The following is a 10,997-nucleotide window of genomic DNA, read 5'->3' as shown; positions in this document are numbered from 1 at the left end:
CACACCTTTGTGTGTCGTGTGTGTCCAGCGCAGTCAAGCACAGCACACCTTTGTGTGTCGTGTGTGTCCAGCGCAGTCAAGCACAGCACATCTTTGTGTGTCGTGTGTGTCCAGCACAGTCAAGCACAGCACATCTTTGTGTGTTGTGTGTGTCCAGCGCAGTCAGGTGGACAGTGCTGACTAGTTGTGGACAGAGAACAAAGACCAGGCTGTGGGCAAGGCCCCGAGAGAAGCCCACAGGCTGGCTTTGGCCCTCCTTGTGCGGCTCAAAAAGAGTGGCACAAAGCCATCATCAGCACCAGAACAGGCCAGGGGCTGCTCAGGCTTTCGAGCCAGTGCTGAGTCCCTGAGGGCAACAGTCAAGAGGAGCAGACCAGGGAGAAGGGTATCACAGGCAGGTGACTAGAAAGGGCGAGGCACGGGGTGGGGGTGGGGTCCCTGACCCACTTGCTATGGTCGGCTGGATAGGTTCAAGGCAACACTGTGGCTAAGTGAGGAGCACCCACTGTCCTTGGGTGACCAGGTGACACCCATCATTGACCTGATGGCCATCAGCAACGCTCATTTTGCCAAGCTGCGGGATTTCATCACTCTGCGTCTCCCACCAGGCTTCCCTGTGAAAATTGGTGAGGAGTGCAGCCAAGGGGGTAACCAGGACTTGGGCATGACACCCTCCTCAGGTTTGGGGTTACTGAGGGGTGCAGGCAGCTCAAGCCTTGCTCTCTCACCTCAGAGATTCCCCTCTTCCATGTGCTCAATGCCCGCATCACCTTCAGTAACCTTTGCGGCTGTGATGAGCCTGTGAGCTCGGTGTGCGTCCCCAAGCCCAGTTCTGCCATTTCTGCTTCAGGTATGACTATAGCTACAGGAGACATGCATCGCTGGTGACGCAGCTCTCTGATCAGCCTTGGGGCTGAACACGACCCTTCTGTTGCCGCCCTGCCCAGGAAACCCTTTGCCATGTGAGGTGGACCCCACTGTGTTCGAGGTGCCCGAGGGGTACAGCGTGCTGGGTGCCGAACGCAGCGAGCCCCTTCGGGATGAGGATGATGACCTGCTGCAGTTTGCCATCCAGCAGAGCCTGCTTGAGGCAGGCACAGAGGCAGAGCAGGTGGGATGCAAGGGCAGGGTGGGTCATGGCCTCTGCAGCCACAGGCCCAAGGTAACAGTTCTGGGCTCTGGCTGCTGCAGGTGACGGTGTGGGAAGCCCTGACCAACACACGGCCTGGCAGTCACCCTCCCCGAGTCACAGTGTTTGAAGAGCAGCTTCAGCTGGAGCAGTGAGTCCCTCAGGAACTGTGTGTGGGTCCCCGGCTGCTGGTGGTGGGTGGGAAGCCAGGGAGTTCTGATACAAAGGCTCCATGCCTTCACATGACAAAATGCTGCTTACCGTGAGGAGCATGAAGGGCTAAGAGAGGGCCTGCTTGTCTCTGGCCCTGACACCTTGTTCTCAAAATTGCATGCTCTTGGCTCCTCCCCAAGCCTTCTCACTGGTCTGCTCTCCCCTCAACCCTTACCCTGAAGGGCCCTCCAGGAAAGCCTACAGCTGTCCACAGAGTCCAGGGGTCCAGAATCTCCTCAGAAGACCCCTCCATCCCCTGCACCCCCGAGCTTTGAGGAGCAGCTTCGCCTGGCCCTGGAGCTGTCTTCAAGGGAACAGGAGGAGTTGGAGCGACGGGGTCAGCAGGAGGAAGAAGACTTACAGCGGATCCTGCAGCTGTCACTCACAGAGCACTGAGATGCCTGGCCTTGGGATGGCTCCCCAGGGCCATTCCTTCTGCCTGTTTTTGTAATTTATTTATTTATAAACTGTCTGCTGCTGAGCTTGGGGTGTGGGCACTGGAGGTAGGCTAGCAGTGAGACTAAGGTGGAAATAAAGAGACCATCAGCAGTAGGCTTGCTGTCCTCCGTGGTCTGGAACTAAGGGGACACTGGATGGGGGAGGGGTCCACACTAGACATGGCACTGAGCGGCTGGCTTTGGATCCTCCATTTCTACAGCTATAAAATAAGACCACTTCCCCACGGAGCAGGAGTTCCTGGAGATTCTGAAATTTCCCTGGATGCTACCCCAACACCAGGTCCTGCCTGCCACCCAGCCTGATGGTCCATACTCCCACTGGGTCTTCCTATTCCACCTACTGGGGGAAGCTCCCACCCCATCCCCAAAGCTCAGGCACAGATTCCTACCCTGTTTCAAATATTTTCTACCAGAATGAACCTTTAAGCAAGTTATTCCTTGGGGAAGGGGCTCAACCCTGTCCTAGTCACCCCTAGGGTGGACCTGAAATGCGTACAGGTTTTGGGGACTATTGCTAAGATTCCAAAAAGGCCTTCTGTTGTCCCAGATCTCAAGAGTAGAGGAATGACAGCCATGCAGAAAAGAGAACAAGTTTGCAATGGGATGGTAGATTTAAGACCCATTGCCTCCCAGGTATGGTGGCCTTTAATTCTAGTGCTTGGGAGACAGAGGCAGGTGGATCTCTGGGTTTTAGGCGATTTGCTCTACATAATTAGTTCCAGGCCTGTCAGCTACATAGTGAGACCCTATCTCAAAAACAAAACTATTGCCCTTGTTTCTTCCTTTCCAAGAAACCATAGCATAAACCAGTGGGGGTCCAAGTCTTAACTGGGTGCAGCAAGAAGGGTTGAAAGCCTCCTGTGGGCAAAGCCGCCAAAGCAGGGAGAGAAAGTGAGGTCTGGGCTCCTCACCTGCGCCACGCCCTTGACCACGCCTCCAGCGCGGACGGGGCGGGGCGAGCTGAACCGAGACCGCAGGGGCGGGGCCGCTGTCGCTCGGTACCGGCTCTACGCGACCAGACTGGTCATGAGTCGGGCCCTTTAAGGGCCGCTCCCGAGGAGGTGCCAGGCCCTAGTGGCTCCAATCTCTTCTTCCTGGTTCTGCGAAGGCAGGGACTGACCGTGGGGCTGTGGGAGGGGTCGTGCCGGGTGCTCGCCCAGGTGTTCGGGCCTGCCTGCCTTATGGCGCTGGTCACAGTGAGTCGCTCGCCGCCAGCAAGTGGCCACTCCACGCCTGTGGGACCCACGGTGAGTTTAGCTTGGTTTTACGCTCTTACAGTTGGCTGCCAAGGTAGGCCTTAGGGAGCAAGTCCTGCCCCTAGCAGGCGGCTGGGAGTAGGCGGAGGGGGACCTTGAGTCTCACGTTTTAGGGCACTTGAGAGGTCATGAGGCTCCCAGGAGCTCCACCTAGGTAGATGCGGAGTCCTGAGAACCAGCCGGGTCTGTTGAGGCCCAGATCTGCCCAAATACCTCCCACACTCTGCAATTCCCTATCCTTGCAGCACTGCTGTGCTTGGACTTAGGCCGGGATTTCTGTGGGGCCTGTTGGAGGGGCGCGGCTTCAGGGGAAAGAGATTTCTTTTCCACCTAGCGCTCCCTTGTAGGAAGAGGAGAGGCTTTTGGGTGCTTCCTGTCCTGGTAGCTGCTCTCTTACTCTATTCCCGGGCTGCTTTCTCAGCAGGACCGAGTGGTAAGCCGCAGAGGCCGGCTCCAGCGCAGGTGAGTCTCTTCTGACAAATACCCTGTGGCCTAGCTGCTGCCATTGTGGACTCCTGATGTCTTACTTGGATCAAGGACTCACTTAAGTGTTGTCAGATAAACTCATGCTTAGGTGGGAGCCAGATGCTGTGGGTGGAGCTGGCAAACACCACATCTCTGGCTGTGGAAGAACCAGCAGGGCTAACTTGAACCCAGGCCAGTGGATGCTTTCACACATGACCTGGACCTTGGCTCGGGCCAGTGATCCCAGGACCAAGGGCAGGATGGGACCTGAAGGAGTATAGGTGCTTAAACAAGTTTCTAGCATCTGAGTCCACTCAGAAAAGGAACAAATCCCAAAAGTGCAAAACAAGGTGAGAAGGAGCTTGAGAGCCCAAGGCTGGTTCTAGGTGCAGACCACTCTCAGGGTCCTGGTTACAAAAGTGCAAACTCTGCCTCACTCTGGCCCATCTGACTCTGGAGAGCAGGCCAGCAGCCTACTTCCACCAGCCAGGGGGCTCACCTTCGCAAAGTTTGAAAACCTATGACCTGAACCATGTCCCCATCGCTCTGCCAGGCAGAGTTTTGCGGTGCTCCGAGGGGCTGTCCTGGGACTTCAGGATGGAGGGGACAGTAATGTTGCAGCTGAGGCTGACTCTGAGCCAATGGAGGAACCCTCAGGTGAGGAGCAGCCCACTGAGGACCAGACTGACAACGGGCAAGGACTCCAGAGTCCCTGGAAACAAGTGCAAAGGCGGCACCTGCTCCTTATGGTGGAGCTGCTGAGGCCGCAGGATGATATCCGCCTGGTAAGGAGCCGCCTGAAGCTTGTGTCTATCTAAGATCAATGCTGTGAGATCTGGGGCCACCCAGGCAGTTGGAGGAGGGTTACCAAACCCCAACAACTCTGCCACCTCATCTAGAGACATCTTAGCAGGGCAAGGGCGTATCTGTCTCTGGAGGGCTGGGAATGGACAAGGGAGGTTTGTCCCCTGTGAGCCAAGAGCTGGGGGTTATGTGAGGGAGGTCTCTGTTAATCCACAGGAGGCCTCTGTTGATAGTAGTGAGTTGTCCAGAGAGGAATTATACTCTCAGGGTTGTGTAGTACGCCTTGGCAGCTATGTGCCAGTCAGGCACACAGAGCACCCAAGGAAGTCTGGGATCCCCTGGAGCCTAAGGGCCAGTTCCAGAAAGTGTGTGGAGGCAGACACTTCTTGTTGGCAGCAAAGTATGAAGAAGATTCCAGCTTTGGAAAACCTGTTTAGAACAGAAAAGTGCTAGGGTTTTGTTCTTTGTATTTTTTCTTACATGTATTGGTGTTTTGCATGCATGTATGTCTGTGTAAAGGTGTTAGAATTACAGACTGGTGTGAGCTGTCATGTGGGTGCTGGGAACTGAGTCCCGGTCCTCTGAAAAATCAGCCAATGCTTTTAACCATTGAGCCATCTTTCCAGCCCCAGGAATGTTGTTCTAAGCCATGATAAGATGAAATCTTTCAGGCATGTGAGAGGCTCCACATCTAAATCCTAGCACCACAAAAACAAAGAGTAATATCTGTGGTAGGAGGCATTTCTCAAATAAAATATTTGCAAGTAGCAGGGCTAGAGAGGAGGCTGAGGGGTTAGGAATTCTGACTGCTCTTCCAGAGGACCCTTAGTTCAGTTGTCTTTTGAAGGCTGCAAGAAGGATGGCCTCCTCACTCAGACACTCTCCTGTGGGTACTGCCAGATGTAGCACAGTTTTGGGGGTCAGACTTCAAAAGACAGTTTGTTGAGCCACAAACTGAAAAAAAAAAAAAAAAAAAAAGGAGCACCATATTCTCTAGTAGCCACTGATCTGTCTGGGAATTGGTGGTACAGGGGCTGGCAAGATGCGAGATGTGTCCATGTGGGAGTGAAGGAACAGATCCAGGAGCCCCTATGATTCAGGGCTTCTTCCATCTTTCCAGGCAGCCCAGCTGGAGGCAGCCCGACCCCCCAGACTTCGCTACCTGCTGGTAGTATCCACAGGAGAGGGTCTGAGTGAGGAGGAGGCCATCCTTCTTGGGGTGGACTTCCCTGACAGCAGGTAGGAGCAGGGAGAGATGGGTTGGGCCAAGGCTGTGAGGTGCTGAAGAACAATGGCTCTCCTGTCCCCTGCCAGTTCCCACAGCTGCACCCTAGGCTTGGTCTTGCCGCTCTGGAGTGATACCCAGGTGTACCTGGACGGCGATGGGTAAGAGGTGGCAACAGGGGGAGAGGAGAATGGGAAGGCAAGCATTGAACAGTGGGGCTGGTGCTGGGGCCTAATTTCTTATGCTTATGATCTTGGGCAAGTCACCTAACTCTGGGCCTCAGCATCCCCATATCTGGCAAATGAACAGCTTCTCTGAGAGCCTGGTATTTGGTTCCACCCTCCCTGGGTCTCCTGCAGGGGCTTCAGTGTGACATCTGGTGGTCAAAGCCGAATCTTCAAGCCTGTCTCTATCCAGACCATGTGGTAAGTGCTGCAGAGCCCTAACCTTGGGCCAGCCTCTTAGGTGGCAGTCAGGCCCAGGAGAGGGAACCAAGTAGGACTGGGTGACTTAGTCCCTCTTTCTTGTCCCAGGGCCACACTGCAGGTATTGCACCAGGCATGTGAGGTAGCTCTAGGCAATGGCCTTGTGCCTGGTGGCAGTGCCCTTGCCTGGGCCACTTACTACCAGGAGAAACTCAACTCTGACCAGGGTTGCCTCAATGAGTGGATGGCCATGTCTGATCTGGAGTCCTTTCGACCACCTAATGCTGAGCCTGGACAGTCAGTACCGGGGCAGGGGTTGGGGGATGGGGAGGAGGGAAGGAGGAGGAGGTGGTACCTCAGTGAAGTGGGCTCTTACTAAAGGATCACTACCAGGGCTTCAGAGCAGGAAAAGATGGAGCAGGCGATCCTGGCTGAATTGTGGCAGGTGTTGGACACCAGTGACTTGGACAGTGTTACTTCTAAAGAGGTGGGCAGGACGGCTGGGCCCGGAGCCTGAGAGTCACCTTTCCTCGGGGGCCTTTCTCACCTTGCTTTCTTCTAGCACTAAGCCATTCCCAATCCCTGACTTCAGTTCTGTGTAGATGGGTCAGGGTACTCTCCTCAGAGGCTTCACAATGGAGCCTCTTCTCTTGCCTGACCCACCTCCACCCCTGTAGATCCGTCAGGCCCTGGAGCTGCGTCTGGGGTGCCCTCTCCAGCAGTACCGTGACTTTATTGACAACCAGATGTTGCTGCTCATGGCCCAGCAAGACCGGGCCTCTCGCATCTTCCCCCACCTGTACTTGGTGAGTGCGGGCTGTAGGAGGTAGGGACCAGATCATCAGTACAGCTGATATGATGGGTCCTCTAGCTAGAGGCAAGCCATGGGAGCCATGGGAGCCATGGGAGCCTGGTACCTCTGTCCACTCCCACTCTATAGGGCTCTGAGTGGAATGCTGCCAACCTGGAGGAACTTCAGAGAAACAGGTAGGGTTCCCAGCCTTGGGACTGCCGCTTATTCTCTCAGCCTTTCTGTGGGATGGCCTGATCAGTTTCTGGAACCTTAGCTCACCTCCAGCACCTCTGTTTCTGCTTTTAACCCAGTCCTGGGGATGCTGCACTCACATGGACTCCAAGGGCATCTGGCCCACTAAGCACACACCACTATAATGTAGAAATGAGGTCTCAACCCTGCCAAGATAAGGGGTGGTGGTGGCCACTTGTCAAGCTGAAGAGGTTCCTGGCCATTTGGCCACCTCTTTAGGCAGAAGGAAATGCCCTCTTCTCATAGGGATGTGGTTGTCCCTTCTGAAAGGTACCTGTCACCCCTCCACCATGGGCTTCTGGGAGACCCAGTGAAGCCTTTATAACCTGCTGCTGAGAGCTCCTTCATCTCAGCTTAGCTTGAAATCTAACTGCAGTTACAGAGTCATGGAAGAGAGTTAGCATTATGACTCCTCATCAGGGAAACTCACACCCAACAGAGTAAAACGACATGCGCCCAAGGTTAGTCAGCTGATGGCTGGCCCAGTTCTCTCCCCCCTCCAAGTGTTGCCATCCCCTGACTCTCAGAACCAAGAACCCAACAGAAATGGCCAGGGAGCCTGGTTCCTTTGCCACATCAGTCGGGTTTTGGACCCTCTGGTACAGAGTGAGTCACATCCTGAACATGGCCCGGGAGATTGACAACTTCTTCCCTGAGCGCTTCACCTATCACAATGTACGCGTCTGGGATGAGGAATCGGCACAGCTGCTGCCCCACTGGAAGGAGACACATCGATTCATTGAGGATGCCAGGTTGGGCTACTCCCAGCTTCGCTGCCCCAGCTTCCAGTGGAGACTGGTACCCTCCTCCTGCCCATCTTGCCCTGTGTTTCTTTCATTGCCCTCTCTACCCTCACTTCCTTCTCACTGCTGGGTCCTAAGCCCTACTTGCCCCTTCCCAGTCTACAGGCTACTGGGGTTGAAAGGGAATGGACTGACCATATCCCACCTCCATAGAGCACAGGGCACTCGGGTGCTAGTCCACTGTAAGATGGGTGTCAGCCGTTCTGCTGCCACGGTACTGGCCTATGCCATGAAAGAGTATGGCTGGGGCCTGGAGCAAGCCCTGATCCACGTGCAGGAGCTCCGGCCCATTGTACGCCCCAACCCTGGCTTCCTGCGCCAGCTACAGACCTACCAGGGCATTCTGACTGCCAGGTATAAGGGGAGGGGACAAGGGAGGTGTTGTGTATACTGAGGGTTGGCTGCTATGTCACTCAAAGCTGACTCACAGCCACCTCCTCACAGCCGGCAGAGCCATGTCTGGGAGCAGAAAGTGGGTGTGGTCTCCTCAGAGGAGCCCCTGGCACCTGAAGTTTCTACACCATTGCCACCTCTTCCACCAGAACCAGGGGGCAGTGGGGAGGTGATGGTTATGGGCCTGGAAGGAAGCCAGGAAACCCCAAAAGAAGAGCTTGGACTGCGGCCCCGCATCAACCTCCGAGGGGTCATGCGCTCCATCAGTCTCCTGGAGCCCTCAGAGTCAGAGAGTACCCCAGAGACTGGAGATCTGCCAGAAGTGAGTCCGGGCTGGGGAGCTTTCCCTACAGTAGCTTGCAGAAGAGCATGTGGGTGCCTCACTAAGGCTGGTAGGACCCTCACAGTCGGGGGCTGTCTCGCTCCCTCCACACTGACCTCCTGACACCTTTCTGCACAAGGCCACTCAAGACTATCCTGAGTATCTGAGATGGGGACCACCTTTAGGACCTTCCCTTTTACCCCAGGCCAGGCGAGAGCAGGGTCTAGACACTTGCAGGTTCCAGCCTAACAAACTGGCTCCTTTCCTAAGGAGCTCAGCTCTTAGCTTGGAGTGAGCACACACTCCCCAGGCCATGAGCTCCACTGCCAGCTGACGGGTAGAGAACCGTCCTACACTAGAGAGGATGGGCAAGACAACATTCCTGAAACCCTCCTGAAGCTGAGGAGTCACCTAGCAAAGGAGAGAGGAGCCCTTGGACTCACACAGCCCACCCTCTGACTAAGGGAAAAGCATGTAGTATGCTGAGAACTGTTAGACACAAGCTAGGACAGGAAGCTGGCCCTCGCCAGGGAAGCCAGGCCCCACATGTGACATAAGGTCACATGGCTAGCCCAAAAGGAGTCAATGCAGACAGAACATTTTAGGTGCTGGGTATAGACCAACAGGAGGTGTGGGATTAGTTGTACTTATTGTCAAAGGCAAGTGTCCTGTGAGGCATGGGACACTGGTTTCACAGAGCCCTTTTCAGGGCCTGGCACCTGGCGGGGTTTCAGCTGTGGCTCACCGGACTGAATGTGCAACGGCAGAGAGGCGAGAAGAGAAGGTGTTAAAGTCAGGTTCACTGGGCCAAAAAGGCTTCTAGGGAAGAAGAAAGCTCAAGCTGGCCAAGCCACGGAACAGGGGAGGGATGCAGGTTTTCCCTTGGTGTGCACCTACCCATTTCCTGTGCCTCTCTTTCCTCCCCTACTCAGGTGTTCTCTTCAGATGAAGAGCCTCTTCATCCATTCTCTCAGCTTTCAAGAGCCAAAGTTGGCCAGCGGGTCCGCAAGGGGCCTTGGCCTGCCCTGAAGTCTCGCCAGTCTGTGGTTGCCCTTCATAGTGCTGCCCTGGTGGCCAGCAGAACACAGGCTTTCCAGGAACAGGGGCAAGGGCAAGAGCAAGAGCAGAGGAAGCCTGGCATGTCTTCTACCCCTAGGTTCCGGAAGGTGACCAGGCAGACCAGTGTAGATGACAGCAGGGAGGAGGGCAAGGCCTAAGCCCTCATACTGTATCCGCCCCTAGACACTAAACAACGATTGGTCACAGCACCTTACATGAGTGGCCTTTACACCTATGGGCCTGCACACTCCCTACAGCTCTTTCCCAGCTGTCCTCAGACCCTTGCCACTTTCTGCAGCCTTAGGTATCAGCCCCATGTCTATCTGTTAAGGGCTCAAGCCTTTTTCTACATAGGGTCTGGGTTAGAGCCGTTCAAGGTGCCTTTAGGGTAATAACACCCTAGTTTCATTGTATACTCACTCTCTTAACATTATGTACAGCCATGGAATTAAAACCAGAATTTTTTAGGGTGGGTTTTCTAGTTCATGTCTCCTTTGCCCTCAACTTCTGGCCATTCCACCCTCTCCTACTGCAGCCCTGGGGGCAGCTAGGCCAGGGACCAGTGGCCACAAAGGCAGGTAGCACTTTCAGTCCCCAGTCCCACAGGTCACCCACCCACCCACACAACTGACCACAATCTCTGCTGCTGCCCTCAGTTCCCCCATGCCCCTCCCTGGGTCACAGGGCACTGAGCTATAGAGTCTTCTTGTTCCTGAAGCTCTCTGGCCAGTCAAGATTTTCATAGTTGTATAGTATCTGGCTTTGTATTGAGAAATAAAAGACATTTTCATATTAAGTGTTTTCCATTTGTGACAAAGCCATCTGTCATTCAGTCAGACTCTTATCTGTTTACACACCGCACTTAGCCTGTACTGCCCCCTCCAGCTTCTCGTGTCTCTCAGGTGTCCTGTAACAGACCTGTTTTGGTTGAGTGGCGTGTTGGGGGAGGGAAAGAGGTAGCCAGTGATATCTGCTCATCTCTAGGGCAAGGCCTGGGTAAATGTTAGTCATCCTGCCCATCAACCGTCCAGAGACACAACCCTGTGTGGGAGAAGGGGTTTGGTTCTGCTGGGACAGCTGGAGGGAGTTAACTATGAGCAAGTAGAAGAGACCAAACCTATCCTTAAAGGCTCCCTTTTGGACATTTGATGCTAGTTCTTGAGTATATCTTATATTTTGGGTTCTAAGAATCACCTTCCTGCTACACTGCAAGAAAGCCTGATTTTGTTCATAGCCAGCCCATAGTCACCAGGAAGAGGGCTGCTCAGAAACCCTGTCTTGAAAAACCAAACAAACCCACCCAGGTAAAGAGTTTGCCCAGCATATTCATGGCCCTGAGTTCAACATCAAGCATCACACACACAAAACTAAGCAGAAATATTCAATTTTATAGACTCTGG

At 54.4% G+C, this 10,997-nt stretch overlaps 2 protein-coding genes across 6 annotated transcripts in view; both read left to right on the top strand.

The window, feature by feature from the left end:
• Ankrd13d (ankyrin repeat domain 13D) overlaps positions 1-1,894 on the top strand; it is a 12,910-nt gene extending 11,016 nt beyond the window's left edge. For 2 of the 4 annotated variants that reach the window (XM_029531784.1, XM_029531777.1), the window contains 5 exons: positions 469-626; positions 734-850; positions 948-1,111; positions 1,192-1,280; positions 1,525-1,886. In XM_029531784.1, coding sequence (XP_029387644.1) covers positions 469-626; positions 734-850; positions 948-1,111; positions 1,192-1,280; positions 1,525-1,738 — 742 coding nt within the window. In that variant the 3' untranslated portion in view covers positions 1,739-1,886. Of the gene's footprint in view, positions 1-468; positions 627-733; positions 851-947; positions 1,112-1,191; positions 1,281-1,524 lie in introns of all 4 variants that reach the window. The other 2 variants (XM_021199200.1, XM_021199209.1) reach the window with 2 other exon arrangements.
• Positions 1,895-2,806: 912 nt separating this feature from the next.
• Positions 2,807-10,414, top strand: Ssh3 (slingshot protein phosphatase 3). 2 transcript variants are annotated; one of them, XM_021204028.2, is made up of 14 exons: positions 2,807-3,047; positions 3,481-3,518; positions 4,075-4,306; positions 5,446-5,564; positions 5,640-5,711; positions 5,910-5,975; positions 6,084-6,272; positions 6,369-6,462; positions 6,653-6,781; positions 6,916-6,962; positions 7,626-7,772; positions 7,977-8,177; positions 8,268-8,538; positions 9,471-10,414. In XM_021204028.2, exons 1-14 carry the CDS (start codon positions 2,982-2,984, stop codon positions 9,753-9,755), a joined length of 1,956 nt encoding a protein of 651 aa, XP_021059687.1. In that variant the 5' UTR covers positions 2,807-2,981; the 3' UTR covers positions 9,756-10,414. The 2 variants fall into 2 exon arrangements, with proteins under 2 accessions (XP_021059687.1, XP_021059682.1); XM_021204023.2 differs by having other exon boundaries at positions 3,478-3,518.
• The last annotated feature ends 583 nt before the right edge of the window (positions 10,415-10,997 follow it).

This window comes from Mus pahari, chromosome 1 (genome assembly GCF_900095145.1).
Source record: "Mus pahari chromosome 1, PAHARI_EIJ_v1.1, whole genome shotgun sequence".
Taxonomy (NCBI): Eukaryota; Metazoa; Chordata; class Mammalia; order Rodentia; family Muridae; genus Mus; species Mus pahari.
This window is presented reverse-complemented; position numbering and strand designations above follow the sequence as displayed.